Source organism: Phasianus colchicus, chromosome 5, assembly GCF_987193195.1.
Source record: "Phasianus colchicus chromosome 5, bPhaCol1.hap1.1, whole genome shotgun sequence".
Taxonomy (NCBI): Eukaryota; Metazoa; Chordata; class Aves; order Galliformes; family Phasianidae; genus Phasianus; species Phasianus colchicus.
In genome coordinates, this window is record NC_143440.1 from 35,969,838 (window position 1) to 35,991,537 (window position 21,700).

General features: G+C 37.4%; 1 protein-coding gene across 3 annotated transcripts in view; it reads left to right on the forward strand.

Moving 5' to 3' along the window:
- AKAP6 (A-kinase anchoring protein 6) overlaps positions 1 to 21,700 on the forward strand; it is a 271,062-nt gene that overhangs the window by 95,017 nt on the left and 154,345 nt on the right. For all 3 annotated transcript variants that reach the window (XM_090141307.1, XM_090141308.1, XM_090141309.1), the window contains one exon: positions 17,805 to 17,927. In XM_090141307.1, the coding sequence (XP_089997433.1) occupies positions 17,805 to 17,927 (123 nt within the window). The remainder of the gene's footprint in view (positions 1 to 17,804; positions 17,928 to 21,700) is intronic.

Consider the following 21,700-nt stretch of genomic DNA (forward strand, 5'->3'; position numbering starts at 1 on the left):
GAAAAGTGTGTCATTACTTAATTATCATCATTTGGCATTTAGTTCAGTTCTATTATTTAATAAATCTTCACTCCCAAAAAGAGGATTCCTAATTGCATGAATACGTGTCCTAGCAGTAATTCAAATCTTTTTTTTTTTTTTTTTTTTTTTTTTTTTTTAGTGCTAATTTTATACTAATGAAGTCAGGTATGAAAGGAGAAGCTAATTAAGAAGAAGCAAGCTCATGCATGTTTGTAATCCACTTACATTGTGGAAAATGTCTAGCCTAATATATTTTGTTTATTGAGATTGTAAAACAAAACTAAAAGTACTCAACCTTTCCTTTTTGGAGAATAACAGCTTTGAAAGAACTGGCAGCCTCAAAATCACTGAAAGTCATATTTCATCTATTTTAGTAGAGTGCAGAAAGTGGTTTCAAGATTTTATACTGACAGGAATCATTTTGAATTAATATAAATCTGGAAATATCTTGACAGTAAGCAATTTGGCGAATGTAGGCTAAAGTAGTTATTGGAAGACTTTTCCATTGTCGCATTTATATGGAACATAATCATCTGAGGAAACCAGTCAAATTTGTTTTTTCATACTTCCAAATTATGCAGATGCCCTTGCACAGGTACTGTTATACTGTTAATCTTTCTGATTATCTACAGACAGAATTCTCTTGACTGGCCTAATTGCTGTTGAACTGGAACACTTTCTTTGTGATAAACACTACATATTTCTGCCATATTTTGCGCTGTAGTGCAATTAATTCTTTGACACATACTTCTTATTTAGGTAGTACTGGGTATCTCTGTTCTGTGGTATGTTACTTTTTTTTTGTGGCAGTTCCATGTACATTTCTGAAATTACATTTTGGAGATAAATGTGAGAATGAGTGATAGAAAATTCTGAATGTTCCTTTTATTGTCAAGATACACTAAAAACAGCATTAAAGCACTTTTAGTAGCTACCCTAATTAATTTTGGAATGCAGATTCAGGTTGGTAGTTTCTGTTATACTAACTGGAAAAGGAAAGATGCATCAGCATCATTCCTGCAGGCAAAATCACTGGCATTATTTGCAGTAAGATGTTCAGCCTGGAGGAGACTCAGGGATCTTATTAATGTGTATAAATAACTAAAGGGAGGATGGGGCCAGGTTTATTTAAATGGTGCCCAATGACAGGACAAGAGGAAATGGGCACAGTCTGGAACAAAGGAGGCTTTATCTGAACATCAGGCAACACTTTACCATGAGGGTAACAGCAGAAGCACAGACTAGTCGAGAGGCTATGCAGTCTCCTTGGAGATCTTAAAAAGCTGCATGGGCACTTGTCTCTTGGTGTTTCTACTTGAGCAGGAATTGGACCACATGGATCCAGAGGTCTCTGCCAACCTCAACCATTCTAGAATTCCACCGTATCAGTTTTGAAAGTTTCCTTTCTTTGATAAAACTAATTTTTCCTTAAAATCATACTAATAATATATATTTTTTTCATTTTTATGTGCAAACTGAAAAATTGGAAGATCATCTTAAGGATGATATTGTAATAATACATTTAAAATCACCTCAATAATAAGATAGTAATGGCAATTAAAAAAAAAAAAAATTCAACCAGAAAAATCTTGTCCACTAGATAGCAGTCCTAGTATAACTGTATTGACATCTTTGTCCTGTAATCAGTAGTCACCCATTCTATCTGATTTTTGAAGGCATAATTATAAAGGGTGGAGAGGTAACAACCATGTGCAATACTGGGCATTCAACTGAAGATATGTTGGCTTTGCAGGCCTCAGTATTTATTATATGGAGAAAATTGCCAAATTTTCCCCATTTACAGACTTGCAGCTTGTTTTATTGCAAGCTCAGTTTTTGCAAGAGTCAGAGAAATACATGAATTTCTCTGAAAACAGCAATCTGATGTCTATCGATCCCATCTTTTTATGAATTTCCCTGAACTCTGGTGGCTCTGTCTTTGTCGGGCAGTTCAGACTGGCACTCATTACTCACCTTCTTGACACACTGTTATGTTGTGGATTAGAGTATGCACCAGGGATCCTACAATGAAGAGTTAGTGCAAGTCTTTTTTTGTTGTCTTCCAGGGTCCTGTCAGGGGCATTGTCACCCTTGTGCAGCCGTTTGTCCCCTTTACAGCCAAGATCTCTCAGTGGAGCAGAGGTCAAAAACCTCTTTTCTGAGTTATTAGAGTAATGGGATTAATTTTCCTGTGTGCGCGGGGGAACTAAGGTTGGTGAAGTATGCAGTCTACAAAAGAGAGTGTACTAACAGAGCTAAACTTGTTAGAGTGACAAATAACCTATGGGTTTGTGTGGGAAATACTTGTATTTTCAGACAGTAGTGACAAGGTGACTAAGCTGTAGGCTTCTGCAAATGGTTTGATTGGCTCAGTAGAGCAAATTACATGTTGGAGATAGAGTTGGGAGTCCATTTGGGTAGTGGAGAGATAGCTGGAAAATATTTGGAGGACTGAATTTTCTTGTTTATATTGATAGAGGACATAGTTTCTTCTGGGCAGAAAATGAGATGCAAACATTGCATTGGCATAGTTAATGTAGAAGCTGGATTCCTATAAGAGAAGAAAAGTTCACTTGTATTTGGAGATGATTTTCATCATTAGGGCAAAGAGCATGTACAGAGGACAAATGAAGTTTGGTCGTAGTGCTAAGGGTACTAAAAAAGCTTGTAGAAAATGATAATGCTGATAGGACTTGATAATGAAGAAAAACAGAACATAAACCAGTAATGTCAAAACAATGAAAAAAGCAAAGATAATTGACAGGGAACAGGACTTGCTTCTTTTGAATTACCAGATAAAAGATTTTTCAAGTGTTGCAGTGCTTTCCTCAGTCTTTTTTCTTTCACTAAATTATGCAAAAGTGCTTTAATACTGACCCCCTTAAGATAAACGGATTGCATATTTTTCCTAATAGTAAAGTGGTTGTCAACATTTTTTCATTTATAAAATCTTATCGTGCTGCTTCATAATATACTGAAATACTGCTCTTTGCTGATGAGCAATTTGCAAAAACAAAAATCAACACAAAAATTTGCAAAACACAAGAAAAATACAACACCAAGTAAAAAGGTATCAGATCCAGAAATGTCTTGGCAACACTGCAGTCTTCTCAGCAGTTTTGCTGCTTTGTGCAGCATAATTGTGGATGTCACATCATATTTTGTACTGTGAGTGAAGAACTATTTTGTTGCTTTTGATCTGATGCTACTCCCCTGCTTTAAAAGCCCATCCCTTGGTTTACAAGCTGGTTAAACTATTATTAAGCAATAATGCATATGGAATTAACAATTCTACTCAAATACTTCTTACTAAAAAATGATATTGAAATACAGTGAACATTTGGGTTTCTAACAGTTTGCTTGAATTTAAACATCTCTTCTGAGTGCATGCACTTTTCTTTGGCATTTGCTTTATAACTGAGTGAGTTTGTCACCGGGAATCTTTGCAAAACCAGCAAGTACTATGGAGGCTGTGCAAATTCTGAATTTGTAACTGCACATCTAAAACTGACTGTAGGAATTATATATTGTGAAGCACATGCTTGTTTAAAACTGTTTTTTAATTCCCCGTGTAAAGGCCTCCAAATTTTAGTAATTTAGCAATGATTTCAGGATATGTCTAGTATATAGAACTGATTGCAAGTGATGTTCTATATCAACCATTTGGCTCACATCTGATGCGAAAGCTTTAGCTCCGAACACCTCATGATTCTTGCTGTGTACACAGCCAAACTCCACATCCCAGTCCTCTTGTTTTCAGTTTGAAATAACTTCTGAGAAGCTCTGTTAACTAGTTAATGTATTGATTTTTATATTATATTGATTTGATTTTTTTTTCACTCCTTGAAGTGCCATAATTATCAAACAGATAACCGTTGAATTGACATTTGTGTTTTCTATTGTTCCCTTAAGCATGGTTATATACAGAGGGGTAAGAAAGAAAGCTCCTTCCTTTCTATTTTCATAGAACTGCACCTTTTGCAATGCTTTAAGGTCTAGCTGTTTTGTTACATAATACACTTAGGCTCCTGGATACTGATGTTTTATGTATTTTCTGTGAGAGTGTACAGGATATTCCAGAAAGATACAGTACAGCAGAGTCCCCATGGTCTAGTCTAAATATTTAATTATTTAAATAATACATTGTTGATAACTTCCAACTGAATTAAATTCCAACCTATCTACTGTTGTTAATGCATCATTGCCTTAAAATGTGTACATGCTGGAGATGAGTCAGAGCGGGAGAAATGTTCAAGGGTCTAGAGAGGATTAACTTGAGAGGAAAGATCAAGTCCACTTATGTAAGATTATTGCATAACTCTTCAGAATATGTTCATATCCTTTTCTTTCTGCGTGTCTTTATGTGTTTTGACAGCAACTGGTTTTCATTCCTCCATCCTTTCCAGTATGTTAGGATTAGAAATGAAACATTAAAGCATACTAACTCTTAAATCATATTTGTCAACATTAAGCATCAGAGTGAATATGATCTGTGGCAAATGTGGACAGAAAACTGTCTCTCAGCAGTTTATTTCAGTCTATCTGTAGGCTTACACAGATTTTTGAAAGTCGTCTTAAAAGCATATAATAATAAATAATAATATATAATAAATGTTCGTCCTTGCCTTAGATTTTGGAGTGCAGATGATAATCCTAACAAGGAGCTGAACTACCCTTAGCTAACAAAACTTAGAACTTATCTGAATATTCCTTTATTGCTAGCAAAGACTTACTTTGAACCCTGATTTCAAGTAAATCAAATAAGTTTGCCAGAGTGAGGACTAGATTTGCTTCTACTTTCTGTTGGACAATCTTTGGAAACTTTACAGAGCAGGCTGACCAAGATAGAGCCAACAAGCAAACAGAGATGTAGATGTGTGTAGATATTCAAGTTGCAAAATCTTAATAATTTTGCCCGCTGACGCTAACATCTGACTACAGGAGTATTTCCTTACTGTGCTGTCTGAGACCAAAGACACCCAGAATCATTTGGAACATAAATACTACTAGACTATAGCAGTAACTGAAGTTTAGGAGCTAGTATAGAACTAGCCCACATAAGTCCAAACCAGGTTCAACCTATGCATTGCAGTACAATGATAGAAAACAAGAGAAAATTGTAAATTTGTTAAAAACAAATCTTTTGGGGTTAAAAACAAAGAATAAAAAGACAACAAACAAAAGACCAGAGCCTGTTATTTTATTCTGTAAAGGTTTCCAAATTTTGGTTAAAAAAAAAAGTAACTCAGAATTAGGGTTTAAAGAGGTTATAAAGGACTGCCCACTAGAGACCACTGGAAAAAAAAATAAAGTGAAGGGAAAGTAAGTAAATTAGGAGGCAAAAGAAAAGCAGTCACTGGAGGAAGTAATAATGACATGATCTTTTTGTAGACTGCAGATGAACAAAAATTGAGTGCATAACAGGACATGAAATTGGGGAACTGGAGCAATAATAATGGAGGAAAGTAAGAGATGACAAATCTTAATTTCTCCCTGCTGTTGTCACACTTACAGAGTAGTGGCAATCACCGCTTTTCCTGTTTTAGTATTTAAACACAGAAATCTTAACTGCAAAACAAGTTCATAGGTCAAAGAATTTAAATATCTCTTGAGAGGTGGCAGATGTAACCTCTTCTCACCAATTAACCTCAGTCAATAGGAAATGCTGAATTCAACTTTCCGATTTTGAGGGAAAATCATGGTCATTGTATCTTAATTCATGTCAAGGATTTAGCAGAGGTCAATACATTCAACAGTTACTCATAAGCAAATAGCATCTGCTCTATTTTAGTAAAAAAGAGTGGTTTGGTATTTTTTCCTTCAATAGGAAAACTTTTCGATATGGTAATATATCACCCTCTTGAGGCCAGTTGCTGTTATAGCACCTATTTAATAGAAATCTAATTTGCTTCTCAAACGAACAAGATTTGTGTAACTTTATAGTTGGATTTGTTAGAAATTCAGAAATTAAATAATTGTAAACAATAATCTTTCCTCCTTATGAATATTCATCCTTAGGAGGATATTTTTGCTTTAGTGTAGGTTCCAACTACGTTTGCTTTGAATTTTATTCCAGTGAATTTAATTGAAATGTCATTCTGATTTAAAATAATAGCAATAGTATGTCCATTGTTAAACTTTATAAAATATAACCTGCACTTCCACTTCTGTTTTGGAAGTGTACTATTTCACTTCACAGATATTGTGAAATATATTTCAAAAATAAACTCTATTCTCTGAAAATAATAAATGTCTTACTGAACATATATCTGCTATTTTTATCATCATTTAGAGAACTTTACTTACATTATATAGATAAACAGTGATTAATATGACTCTCTGATTTTTCAGGCCAAGAATATTATGCCTTTCTGCCTTTCTCCATCACTTGCCAGCTAACTTACTGAAAACGATATGTAAAATATAATTAATTTATCTTTTATTACAAAGGCACTGAATCTTTGAAGTTGATTTTGTGCCGTTTGCTGAAAGTACTCGATTTGGTTAATGTCATTATTTTAACATGGTTTATTCTTTGTTTGGGAAAAGGTAAATTGTTTGCAACTGCCCAGACAACTTTCAAACCTCTTTTAAATTGAAATCACGCAATAGGCCCACTCTGCATTTAGGCTACAGGAACAACCATGGTATATGTACATTACATGCAGTTTCAAAGGAATTAAATGCTGGGGGAGTGAGGTCAATTTCCAAGAACTATAGGATCAAACAGTAAGGAAATGCTAGGACTGGTGGGAGGAGGCGCTCAGGCGGCATCAGTTGAGTCCTGTGGTGCTGCCCAGCGCATGTGCAAGGTCACAGCTGACCCTCAGCAGGACGAACAGCTGAACATGGCTGTCCCACCCCCAGGCTTCATCTGATGCCTAAATACTCAGAGCATGCCAAGCAAGAAATGATGGCCATCCATAACTGCCTATTTTTTCTGAGCAAAATAAAGTTGTCTGATATATTGCAGAAGCCATTATATGGAAAAATTGCAAATGAAGGTTAGTTCATCTTTTGGATGAAGTTCAGCTTATAATCAAAAATACATACATTAGCTGTAAAACAATCTGAAAATAAGGTATGTTGCCAACACAACGTTTAGAATAATTACATGAAGAGGCAATGCAGTACTTCCAAGTACCCTTACATCACCATAAGTTGCTTAAACATCAATAGTTATATTGACAGCATTTTTAGAAAAAATGTAGCAGGCAACTAGCTTCACTGAAAACGTAGATGCTGACTACATACTCTCACTAACCATGGAGTTTGGATCAAGGTTGCTGCACAACAAACATTTCATTTTTCTGTAGAATAAATAACAAATCTCCTTAGGAACAACAGATCCTGAACTAATTTCTATATTTTCTGTTGTAGTTTAGAGCTTATAACAGTGGACAAAAGGAGAATTTGAGACCATAAAACAGATATGAATATGTGAATATATCCCAGCAATCAGCCCCTATCCTGTAACAAGGACATAGCAACTAATTTTGGTGCCTTTATACCTTCTTTAAACCATAATTCTGAGTTACTTTTCTTTTTTTTTTTTTTTTAACCAAAATTTGGAAACCTTTACAGAATAACTGTTTTTAGCCAGACCACTCTGCCCTCTCCTGCACTGTGCCCAGGATCCCTCCAGAACTCAGATCCTGCTTTCAACTGCAACTGCAGAGCTGAAGTTCCCCTTTTGGGGAGTAGCTAACATGATCTATCTTCTCTCAGGAACATTTGCTGCTTTTGTCCTTCCCTTTGTACATCTCTGGCTACAGATATCTGGAGACTGTGGTTATAACTTGCTCCCTGGTTTATCAGCTGAGTGAGTCCAAGCATATGTGACCTAAAAAGATTCACGTCTCTTGGCTGTTCTTTACACAGGGCAAGTATTTGACTTAGGATTATAATATAAAAAAGGCTGAGCTTGAGATACTTGATGCTCTAAGTATGAGAAACTTTGACTTATCTTCTATTGGAAGACATTTTGGGCACATATCTTTTTCTACATAGAAAATAAATGAATCAGAAACAGTTAGAGTAGTGAAAGCTACAGGGAGACATGATCAATAACAGGCATTGCGATTTGTGAGGGAATGTATGTTGAGAAACAGTATGTAGCATTGACCAGATCATTCAAGGACCTGATTTGGGTGATCATTCAGAAGTTTGTGCATTGTTCAGGCCTTACAGCATCACCTTTGCTGACTGCACTGCCTTTAATTCTTTTGTGTGTCAATTTCATTTCCATTAGCTTGTTTATTTTGTTTTGTTTAGCCATTCTTTCCTTGTCCTATCTCCTTTTCAGGGATCTTGGTATCCTTTAACTCTTGTATTTGTCTTTTCTGCTGCCCATATCATTTACTCCATAGTTTCAAACTATTTTCCCAAGAGCCTCTTCCGATTCAAAATTTCATCAGGGAACAGATTAGGGATGCTGAATGAAGCAAGTGAAAGAATCATGCCAGTGCAGGCTCTGCCAGGCGAGGCTGCAAGCACTGCTCTTGTGGCCATGAGTACGGCGAGCCTTGCCGATCTGAATGAAATATTGACTTGAAAATAGCCCAGTTTCCAGTTGTGATGCATGGTAACTTAGGAGGTGGATAGGCAAAAGAATTTCCTGTCATCTAGCATGTTTTGATGTATTTTGATGTATTGTGATTTTTTTCCATGCAAAGAAAGATATGCTAATTATTTGATTCCCAGGAGTGCTTTGAATTCCATACAATTTTTGAGATACAACATTGATCTATACTTCTGCAGCATGAACTCTCTCCTCACTGGAAGCCTGAAGTCTTACTGGTGTTATGGATGTTAATGTTAGGTCTCTGGTAGAAAGCCTGGTCACATCAGTGTGAGAGATCAGCAGATGTTTGTACGCTTGGCATTACTGCCTTCTGAGCAGATGGCTTCTCTGGAGGTTTACAACCAATCCATATTGCTGTTCAGTTCACACCAGATGATTCCTTAAATGATGAATGTATCAAAGAGTTTTCCTGTTCCTCTCCCTTCTCTGCAATGGTCCTCTACTCTATAGCACTTGCGAAGGTATGAGGACGTTTTCTATACCACTGTATGGCATACAGGTGCATACATGTTTGGCCTCAAGGCTGCTTGGATCTTTGCTCCGCGGCAGTGTCCTTCCAGCCCACTGAATTTGCCTCTAGGCTGTAGGTGTTCTCTGGCCAGAAGGCTGGGGAACTGCTGTCAGTGGTGCTGGAAGCTTGTCTGCTACCTGTGAAAACACCACTCAGGAATAGGGCTTTGGAAGACTTTGGCATACTTTCCTGTAATTATATTTAGTTTTGCTCCAGAGCCTATCTGTTGATACTGTCAAGGTCTCTTTTTAGATCTTGGGAGTTTCAAATTGTATTGGACGGCTGGTGGTGGTTCTTTTGAATAGAAATTAGATCTTCACCTTGAGCAAAGACAAGACAAGGCATAGTGTAAGGAAAGAATCACATTTATGGCACCATGGAAAGGTTTACATAATGTAGAGAGATAACATTCATGAAAGGTTCTTAAGACATAGATTAGTGTAACCTGCTCTTTTGACTTTATTTCCGCTCCTACACAACAATCCCATGGGGGCAGTGACATTACTCTTGCAGAATCAGGTTCCCGTCTTCACATGTAGTTATTTTTAATGGACTGAAAAGTAAAACTGCACTGCCTGTTCCTCTGTATCCTGCCTTTTAAGCCATTTATATTTGTGATTCTCTTACCAAGAAGGCTTTAGGAACACAGGAGCTTCTTAAAAGCTTTTATTGCCATTCCTGCTCTAGTCAGATTACAGTATAACTTAGGAATGCTAGTAAAGTCTGCAGGTGTAGTAAAAAAAAGTCTGCAAGAAGTAAGGTCAAGAGTATCCTTTCATTGACTTTTAGGGGCAAAATTAGAACTGAGTTAATTTGCAGTGTTTTCCTAGGCTTTTAAGAACTGTGCTTTGTCACACAAGAAGTACTCTTGACTTTCCAGAACCTCTCCTGAAAAGCTGAATTATGTCTGACTGACTGTGCTTGATATAACTCCATATTTTTACATATTAATCCTTGTTTTGCAGCATCAGGATATATAATGTGAACTTTAAATAAGAAAACGTCATGAGCCAATAAACATCCTGTGCTGCTATTTTTCATTCTGTAACTGTATAAATTGTGACCAATAAGATGGATGCCCATCAGAGAAAGCACATTCAGTAGTCACTTCCAATTTTATATGTGGTTGTTGGATACAAAACCAAGAGCTGGCACTTGTGAAAGATTTGTTTAGCATATTTGGCCTTAAAAATGCCTAACTAAGCAGTATATAGTAGAAGACTAAGATACGTCTCTACAGAAATGTCCAGTATGAAAAGTTTTTTATCTTTCTGTTTCACTGTTTTGAGTGAATATTTAAATTCCATATTCTCATAGGCTGAGGTTATTGAGTAAGTGTAGTAAGTTCTTAGCTGAAAGCTACTAGTTTCTAGACCATTTGTGAATTAATGTATCCCTAACTGCATATTAAATATTAGCACCCTCCTGATCTCCTGATGTGCTTGGTCAGTTCTGTATTTCAGCAAAGTCATTATCTGACACAGAATTTTGACAATATAACACAAAGAATATTTTCCATTGTGGCATTTTTGTTCCTTGGGAATCCCTAACAACTGTACTGCTAATGGTTTTATTGTTGTCTCTGAGTCCAGCTCCAATTAAATTGTCCATGGCAGTTTGTTGCAGCCTCATCCTCTTGAGTACCTGGGTTTCTTTGAGTTACCTTTGCCTATGAAGAAAGTGCACTTTTATCCTTTTGAAAATAAAACCCATGAGCAGGAATGAGTTCCTCCTGAGACTAATATGCAAGTCCTTTTGTGGTCAGACAAAGGGTTTCTTAATGTATTCTGTGATAGAAGAGCCCTTAGAGCCAGCCCATCCTTGCACACAGACCCCTCTTGTGAGCTCAGTCTTTTGTAAATTGGGAACAAACTTTACAACACTGTCTGCTTGCAACAAAATTGGACATTCATTTTTAAGCAACAGCCTCATAACCAATTCTTCTAAGAAGAGAATTCCCTTTGTGTAATAAAAGGGAAGGTGGAGAGAAAAAAGGTCTGGGTTAGTGATTTAACAAGCAGTGTTGTCTGGTGCTTCTATACTGAGGTTTGTGTAGACACTGTAGAGTCACACTTAACTGCCATAATAGATTGCTTAGTATGTTTGCACTTAATAGTTTGCCGCTTCTGTTTTATTCTGATTTTAATCTTAGTTCAACTTATTAGAAGGGTTTTGTGCTTTCAAAAATGCAATGACCAGAAGTATGCCTTCATACAATAAGCCAGCATGTGTGTTAAATGAAAATGTTAGCCTAATAAACTGAGCACTATTATCTCTCCTCAGCTTAAAATTACAGGCCAAAAAGTATTGAATTAATGTTCCTACCTGTGCTATATAGAGGCACAAAACATCTGGGAAATTTTATCCATAAGAAGTAAAAGCAAAATTTGACATAGAAGGAAGGCATACATAAAGAATTCTACAGTGGTGTTAACTGGATGCAGCTGCATGCTCTGTATTTTGTATCATAATTTTGACAGTGTTCATGCGGTGCTTACTTTATTGCATATATCCAGATTCCTCATATAAAGCAATCTTGTATCAAAAATGAAAACATTCAGTGTTTTCATTTTCTTTTTAAAATTATTATTTTTTTGGGGGGGGGGTTAATCATAACTACTGTCTCTTAGACTAGAGATCAAAATTACAAAACTGCACTTTATTCTATTTCCATTGTAAATGTGGTCTAGTAAAAGCTGCATTTGTAAAATTATAGCTGCAGCTGAGATGGAAACTTCCTCCCTTCCCATTCCATTCAGTTAATGAAAGCTGAACTTCAAAGTCTAAATGAGATCATTTGAAGTGCTAAAATTATTGAACACCAGAACTGTTTACTTTCCTATTTCACAAAAATAAATAAATAAATAAAAATAAAAAAATAGAGAAATTGTAATGTAAAAAGTAAAGTTTAGCCTCTGAAAAGAAGCTAGGAAACTTTAAAAGTTGTACTGAAGTGTTCTCTGAGTTGAGAGACATTTTGTGCAAAATTTTAAGTAACTCACTTGATAGTCCTGCATATACATATTTTTTCTTCACAGCTGTGACAGTATAAGCTTTTCTGGGAGGTCTCATTGTGTTCTGGTCAGAAAATTGCAATCCAGTGAGAATATGTCTGAGCAACATCCCTGAGCTAAGAACATGTAGGAATATCATCAGTGACTGGAGCAGTTTTACAGTTTCGTAAGCATGTTAGCACTAATTCTGCAGTTGTTATCAGAGGTCAGTCTTCAGCAGAGATGGAGTGAACATCTGAAGCTCAATGGGACTATGAAGTAGGAAACTGGAGAGTGGAGTGGAAACTGGAGAGGAAAGGGAGTGAGGAACTCATGGGCTGAGCCAAGAGGGGCAGGGACAGCAGTGGGGTGTAGGTTGTGCTGAACAGTTGTGATCAGGAAGAAATATGCAAACAGGATCCAGGAAAACAGGTAAGGAAAGAGTCAGTCACAAACTACTCGGGATGCCAAAGATGGCCAATTTCTCTGATCATTTTAAGTATTTAATTTTTCTGACGCACATTTGGGATGGATGGAATGCACACAGTCCTGTTAAGTGTAATGAATTGTATGTGAGAATTGTTAATTTGAACACCTCTATAGGCCTTGCTGCCATGCTCCAATGTGTCTTGTGCTGGCAGCACACCACCACCACTGCTCTTCCACATGCCACAACATGAAGCCTAACCCAAGATCCTCTGGCCAGTTCTATGAGCTATAGGGAGCCCTGCAGCCCTGTGCAGCAAATGGGGGACTCTCTTTTGTAGGCCCTTATCTTTAATATAGTCAGGATGGAAGGCACACTTTGAGGTGCATCCTTCCTTGGCCCAGTATACATGCATGCCTTTGGCCTCTGACCTGATCCATCCCTGTAGTTTGGTGTGACTCAACAGTTAATTCTCATGTTTTATGATTCAAAATTTGAGAGATCTGGTCATTAACGAGGACGTCTTGCAGTCATTACTTAAATCCCACCAATTATTTTAAAGTTCTCTGGTTAATTAACTCATTGATTTTGTAGAAGAAATTAATAAAGTGTATTTTCCTTCTATAAGACCACCAGCACTGAAGCAGACACACTGAGTTATGGTTATTTTTTTCACAGTACTTATAATTGTCTTTCTTCTTCATTCTTATCCATACAGAGAAAATAAAATTAGACCACAAAAACAAACAAACAAGTCTTTGAACATGTGAAATTTCAAATTAAGCCATTTTGTTTGCTGTAGCCTTGTTCATGGGTGTGCGTTTAGATCTTTTTTCCTGTCCCTAGGAAAATCTGTAGAGCTGTCATAAAACAAAATGAAAAAGCTGAATGATTTAACGGTGAATGTTTAAAAAATTTCTGCATGGGGAATGGTAGGAGCTTTATCATTATTTGCAAACTTTACAACAGAAGTTGCTACAAATCATCCAGAATACAATATTTGTTTCTCTCCTAAACAGCACAGAAGAGCATTATGCTGTGTCATGTAGGGACTTGATTTTTTTAAATAACATCTAGTTTGCTAGCATAGTAGAAGCCTATCACATTTGCAAAAATGAACCAGTTGGTCAAAAGGCAAAGACTGGATTGATTATACTGGTGCTCCATTTTTCTGTTCTGTTCCACGCTTTTTTTCCCTGAGGAATTTTGTGCAGTAATTTTTAGCTTTATTGTGGCTATGAGGTTTTTTTTAATTCCAAAAATTAATTTTTCCTTACCAAAATATGGGTTGGATAAATTTTACTGTATTTTCACTGTAAGCATAACAGTGTCCAGATGAGATTCTTAACAAATATAAATCAGCAAAGCTACTCTGAAGTTTGTAATGATTGAAACTCTTTCCTACCTTAAGATTGATGACGATAAAAAATATTTAGAGAAAGAAAAACATAATCTAAAACAGAAAACGCAGAAAGAGTAAGAAAACGTATCAGTTACAATTTGTCATCCTATGAATTTCTCTCACTGAGTGCTCCTCAGGATTGCATATTAAGTCTCATCTTTTATTTTAATGTAATTTATGCTGTAGCGTTTACTTATTTATTTATGTTTTATGCTCTGTCAGAGTATTGGAAAACAGCATTTTCTCCCTATTACTTTTTAGAAGTTACTTTGTCTGATTCTTTTGTTGAAAGCATGTATATTCTGGGAAAGGTCCTAAATAATGAGAAAGGTAAATATTGTCATGCAACTTGTGTCACAGAGTACACGTACATCTTTGATCATTCCAGCTAAACAGGCTGCTAGGGACTCAATGTGGTCAATTTTTAGAGGCGCAGCGTCTCTTCAGTACGGTTTCAGTTATGTTTTGGTTTCTGCTTCTGTTTTAAGTGCTGTGATGAGAGCAGGTACTTTGCCTTGTATTTCTGTTAGGGTTTCTTGTGGACCATCAGCACCACCGGCACTCTTTCTGTGGGTACTGGAAGCTTGAGTCTCCCTTTGGGCTGGCTGGGAACGCTCTGCCGGCAGAGGCAGAACCATGTGTGTTGGTCATGGGCTGTGATCAGCAGTGAGGACTGGTCTGTCCCTCTGAGCCTGCAGCTAACTGTCCCTGGGCAGGCAGGCAGAGGGGAGTGGGGAGCGCTCAGCAGGAGGGAGCTGCTGTCCGGCTCTCGTCTCCAGAGCCGCTGCAGCCAGTTATATGTGCGTAGGTTTCAATTTTCAGACTGGTGCTGCCTTCCAGGCGGGGTTAAGTTATAAAGCTGGGGGTCAGGTGATAAAACTGGCTCTTGTGTTGGTATCAGGCTATGAAAATAAAGGAGATGAAATTGTAGGCAACAAAACAACAGCAAACGACATCGGAGCGTTGATTGACAAATGAAGCAAGAGCTGCACTGTTTAAATTTAATCTTACATATAAGCTGAGGTAAAAGCAGTTGTGTGTTTTGCGCGTCTTTTATTGGCACCGTGCCTACAACGAGCCGTGCCGCCGCTCCCTCCATCCCGTGCCCGCATCTCTCAGCCGGCCGATGCAGCGGTGCCGGCAGGTGGCGCTGCGGGCCCAGGCACGGCGCACTGGCAGGGGAGAGGCGCTCCCTCCTCCGGTGGCTCCGCGCGGCGGGGCACGGTCTTTTCATCCCTTCTTCCCCTCCTTTCCCTTCGATTTTTTTCGGTCTCTACTGTTGTGTTCTTTTGAATGTTTTCAACAACATTTTATTACCGTCATTTGGAAAATAAATTACGATTAGACGCTGCCTGGCAAGAGAGACTTCCCTGAGACAGGGAGGGAATGGGTCTGGTGCTGCCGAGCTGTCCTGCTGCCCAGCCTGTGCCTAGCCACTGTCTCGGGATGCCCAGTGAAAGAACGCGTATCAGCGTGGTTTTGTAAGAGGCTGGTGCTGCTTGTGTTTATGAGCAGGGTTAGTAATCTGTGCTGCTGGTGCGTGAGCATTTCCAAATATGAGTGTAAATTAACAGACTCTAACACATGCATGTGTTTTGTGCAAGGGTAGAAGTAACTCTGTTGCTGATAGCTGCATTTTGTTCTTGTGCAGGCCTGCAAGGTTTCTGAGCTCTCTTTTGAAGGCATACAGACATCGTGTACTGTGGGTAGATGTTATGCGTGTCGTTTTTGTAAAGTACAAGACACACATACAAGAGAGAGCCTTTCTTCATTTTTTTCTGTTTACCATATCACCTTGTCTCTCAAGGACAGCACATTGCTAAAATGCCGGCAGAGATTTATTGGAGGGTCTAGAAGGACTTTATTCCTCCTGCTCTTCTCCCTGTCACCCCCCTATCTCCCATTCGTCTGCCAGTGTGGCATCTCTTATTCTCTGCTATGAGCTGGAAAAAAGCAAGTGTATTGCTTGCTTTTTTTGTGTAAGGAGTCAGGGCAACATCTTGCTCCATATTCGGTCCCCCACTTTGTCCCATTGCTTGGAGTAACATAGTCCTTTTGTCATGACCTATGTGTAGGAGGAGATGCAGCTAACTTCGTTTCAGTCTCAAAAGCAGACACACACACACAATGTCCTGATAAAAAGCCTGTAATGAAACCTGTAGAATAGCAGTTTTCTTCTTTATAGCGCTTTAGGATATGTCTGGTTCCATGAAAAGAGGTGACAATAGACTAATTACCATTCTGGGAACTCATAGTGGCTCACCAAAAATATGATAATTAAGACGAGGCCTCCAGAGTGCTCAGTATATGCTGTGCTGCTGTGATTCCAGTATGCACTGGAGCATCCTGCTAGAGATCAGGCACTTGAGCCTTAAGGCAGGAGCTGACTACTGGACATTACTTTGCACAGCGCTGGGCCAGAGTGACTATACTACCATGCATTACATTCACTGTTCGGTCTCCAGAAATGACTGGCAAGCGATGAATGTCAGTGGATGCCATTTTTTCCACATGGAGGAATTCATTGACACACCTTTGCTTCATAAACACATCCATGTCAGATGCCAGTTTGTTGGATTGCTCCTCTGCTGCCATCTGGCACCAGCAATAGAATGTAATGGTATATCGGTGATAAGGTTTAACCTCTACTGCCACACCACCAATGTCCACCCCTGATGTCATGGCCCAACAAAATAAAATAGGTGATGTTACTTTCAGAGCAGCCGTTGTAACACGGCTGTGCCTCCAAAGTCCGAACTCCTGTTTCCACATCAGTTTGAATTCCAATTTCATGTGCAACTTTGGAGAATGGGATTTGGATTCATGAGGGACTTACCAGTCTTTGAAAATTTTGTCCTCAGCTTGTTTTCAGTTATCTGAATGGATTAGTAATTACTAAAAATCATTCCATAAATAAAATGATAAGAGTGTGATACTGAGTGTGTATACTAAGCTGTTATCCTACTGGAGCTTATAATTCACACTGGACTGTGGAATTGTCAGTAGTTTATAGTACAACCAGTTTTAGACCTAACTTCATCTTGTCTTAGGTTGCTTGTAATAGGTGGTCATTTCTCTTCACAGTTAATTTTCTGGCTGCCTATAAACATTTTGGTCAGTTTATTTTACACACTTGCTTTTCAGTGAATAAGAATTCAGTAAAATTATTTGTACTCAGTATGTACCTATAGTATTATCCAATCATGTAAATTCAGGGGCACTGTTTTTAATCAGACAATATAATTGGTACTAATTTTGCAATAAATGGTGCTTCTGAAGAAGCAGGAGCTCCTTCTCAGTATCACCATCTGTGTGGTTCCTATGCAATCAACGATATTTGTATTAAGTGATATATATTCTGCCTCACCTACTGTTTGATTTCTTCTCTCTGCATCTCATCCAAAGGATCAAAACAATACATTCTGACAAGTAGTTTCTTTCCTCAGTCTGCCAAGGTATAACTTGGCAGCTTTATTCAGCACTTTTTCATCCAGAAGTGCTCCTGCTACACCCAGCCTCCTCAGTGCAAGGTCTTCAGCTCAATTGCCATTGTAATCTCAATGCAACTTTATGTACCCCCTTCATGTGTTCTGAAACTTTCATTTTATTTCTATTTTCTCACAGTCATACAGATTTTGTTCTGTCCCAAAATGTCTCCTTAGATTATCCCCGCCAAAATGTTTTGCTCCTCATTTATTAGAGGCCTACCTTCTAATTATATTTATTCCTTGTATGCTTGCAAAAGATAAATGTTTGCTGTACAATACATTTTCAGCTTAAAAAAAAAAAGAAGCATACGTTTTTCAGATTGCCATTTTACTAACAAATTTGCTTCTCTTGTTCTTTCTTTTTTCTTATCTGGTAAGGGGTTTGTAAGCAAGCTGGATGAATTAATTCACTGGTTAAATGAAGCCATGGAAACAACAGAGAATTGGACTCCTCCTAAAGCAGAGACAGACAGCCTTAAACTGTACCTGGAGACACACTTGGTAGGACAAGATTATACTATGATTGTTATCAGTAATTGAAGTGTTCTGTGGTGCTTTTTATTTGATTATTATTTTTTAATTACTAGTGTGCATCTATATTTTAATGTAAGATCTGCAGCATTGCAATTTGTTTTAATGAATATACCAACAAATTACCTCTATATTTGAAATAAGTCCTGATTGCTTTTTAAAAATTAAATTAAAAGCCAAAATTACATTACAATTCAGAAATTATCTCCAAAATTGAAAGAAAATTGTGGTAGCCAAAGAAAAAAGAATACCGTTCTTTCTGCTGATTATTCTAGGATTTTTACAATGTTGTAATATTAAGAAAGCTTCCTTAATAGTAAGGAACTCATTCTCTCTCCCACAGTTTAACATAGCACAAAGTCATTTAAATAAAATGTTTGAAATAATTATTTCAATCACTTTACTTGATATGCATTTCTGTCAAGTAATTAATACAACTGTCACTAACCTTGTTCTTGTGCAAAGAGCTAAAACATTGGGTGGAAGTAGGAAACACTTGGATGAATAATCTTCTGAATATATTACAGGCTAGAATTATAGATTGAGAAATATTTGAAAAACCTCATGAGGCTTTCACTGAATCCTGCCAAGAGCTGCTTCTGGATATGACAAGTGAAAAAAAGACCTGAATTAAACCAAATATTCATTCCTCAAAACCAAAATTGTATGCTGTATGTAAAGAGTACAGGTCAATATAATCTTTTCAATGGATAGGTATCTCAATAAGCAAACCACTGTGGCAAAAAGGAAAAATAAAAGAAGGCCAAATTAGGAAATTCCCTTTCCCTCTGCCCAAATCTTAGGTACTTGCCAGTGTAAATTGAAGGAAACCTATTCATGAGCATTATTCTTAGCTGATGCGTTAGACACCGTAGCTGGGTAGAACAATGCATTAGGTGAACCTGCATCAAAACATTAACACCCAAAGCTCAGATTCATTTCCATTCTCTGATAATCTGATGGCAAAAATTACTTGACAGTCCCAGGAAGTAGTTTGATGCATTACAGGAAGAGATGTCATCTTAATCCCTACTGTTATACTAGAATGACCATTATAAAATTAATCACTTAACTACATAAAAAATTAGTAACTAATGGAAAAGTGTTTTCAGAATTTCAGCTATAGAGCAAACTCTTTTGTGTCTTTTGTTCTTAAACATTATTGTATAGTGCCTATGAGCCGCAACTGGATATAGTGTGTATTGTGGTAGGCTATAAATTGGAGTATGAAGAGTTTTGCCTTGAACAGGAGATTTTTTATTTTATTTTATTTTATTTTTTGCAAAGAGTTTGGATTTTTGTCTTGTACTAAAAACTTTTGCTCCCATGTGCTAATGTGGATTCCCATTATGTTTGCAGGTGCTCTGAAGATACAGAGCACATAGAGAGATCAGACCAGAAAAGGCACTAGTGATTTCAATTTGTTTTCCCCTTACAACATGAAACTTCTGGAGACATGAGTTTTTATGAGTAGAATTGTAGTTTTCATTTCTGATTGAATAACAAGAGACAGACCTGTGCTGTCCTAGGAACGGGACAATCACCAGGCTGAGTCTCAGTCACTGTCAGATTCGTTTTCTACTTCTTCCATGTGGAGAAGCACAGTAGCTCTTTGCAGGCAAATTACTTTCAGCTTTGCTTTTTGGTTCTCTGTGAGGTAAGACCAAAGCCATCTAATAGATTGGAACGTGGACTAGTAGCTATGAACTCATTGCTAGGGGCAGTCAGAACAAATGAGTGTGTGGGCACCTGTACAGCTGTACTTTCCCCTTTAAGTTCTTAGGCTCCCAGCTGTACTCTGTATTACATCTGCTGATAACTATTTTAATTTGGGCGTAAAAGAAATCTTTGTTGTTGCATTGTGGGAATGTACCTGAAATGTATGTTTGAAGATGACTTTTTAATCAAACAAGGTAGATATTTGGGGTGTTCTGTTCTTTATTTATTGTGAAGTGAAATGTCTAAAGAACAGTTCACTTTCAGTTCGATGGTATTATAATTATTTTCATGGCATATAGTGTCAATGAAAAACCATGGCACAATTTGAAAAACAGTAATTATGCCTTTTCCTTTTGAATTTCAGGAACATATGCTATCATATTCATTTTTATACAGCAGAATTGAATTATTAAAATACAGAACAATTTTATAACAGGAAGATAGTTATTTGTATTAATTAGATTGTCAACTTTTCAGTGGCAGTTGTCTGACAGAAATCCTAATCGGTGTTTAAAAAGAAGTGTATGAACTTCAAATCACATTGAGCTGAATGTTAAAATTTTCCTTGATTGATCATTGTAAGACAATACTGATCAAGGCCTTTGGGAAGGTGCGTACACAGCTCATTTTATTCTTTTGCCATTCAGGTTATAGAGGTAGTCCCACTAACCTGAGATATGTTGAAGTAAAAGGAGCTTAACACTTTTAAATTTAGGTTTCAGGCTCATGAACTCTAGTAGCAAACTAAACTGAAGTGAAAGAAAATGTATTGGTTCTTTTCTGCAAACTGCATCTGCACTATCAAACCTCATAACTATTATTCCTCACTAATGCAAATTTTCTGGTCGTAGAAGGAGTGAAAACCCAGTAGATTAGTATTTTTATTTTTATTAGTAGAGACAAGGCCTTAGCCCTTGGCACAAATTATCAATTTCACCACCTGTGATATTGTTTTGTTGGAAGTATGTTTGTTGCAATAACAGAATTAGTGCCATAAAGAGAGAATATTTTGCATTCATGAATTAAATCTCTGCTGTCAAATTCTAAGAAAAATAAATGTGGGAACAAGAAAGCAGAAAAATGTACTCATTCCTTTTCTTATTACTTGCTGAGAAAAGTCTTACAGAGGAAACAAGGACAAGGTTGTGAGCATCCCACAAATTTTCTAATATGTACAATTCTTAATTGTCATGTTAGGGCCCCAGTGCACATAGTTGGTAATGGATTCAATCTTCAGTTTATTCCTCACTTTTTGTCTTGTTTTTCTACATCTTTGGCACTTTGAGAAACAGTGTGATGCAGACACTTCAAGACAGCATCATTATCAAAACCAAAAAAACCTCAAACCCTACAACACTTCTTAGAATCTTTGCATGAGATAGTGCTCACACAAGGAGTGAAATCTCTTGAAGATGATGGCCATGTGAATTTCTGTTACAAGTGTCCCTTAACAAAATCTTCAGCTTAAATTGTTACACTTCCCCAAACTATTGTTCTAGGTAATTCTTACATCTGAGCTGGCAAGATTGTTTACCCCAGAGGTTAATCAGTGCTTTTAAGTATGTATGTAGTATCTGTGTATTGGCCAGCATCCGTCAGGAGGTGCATGCATGAATCTGTGGGACTGTCTGAAGGTCCCACAGTGAGAGCTCCTGAAGCAATTAACAGCACTTCTGTGAAGGTGATAAGACACTCAAACAGTTGCCTCTTCTCAGGTTGGTCTGTTGTCCCCAGTCAGCCAGTTATTTCATCTGTGCAGAGACTAGCTGGGGATGTCCTGGGCCATCTATGGAATTGATTCCTGAATACACTCAGTCACTGTTTTTGCACACAAACAAAAAATAAGTTCTTATTATTCTTATTGCCAAATACATGGCAATTATTAACCATAGGACAGACTGGATTTTCATTCTTATATCACAGTTACAACTTAAGTCTCACAGAATGTCCCGTGATGAATAACCATGAGGTTTGATGATTATAAATTTTCCTTCAGATTGAAAGGTAGGCTACAGCTAGGACAA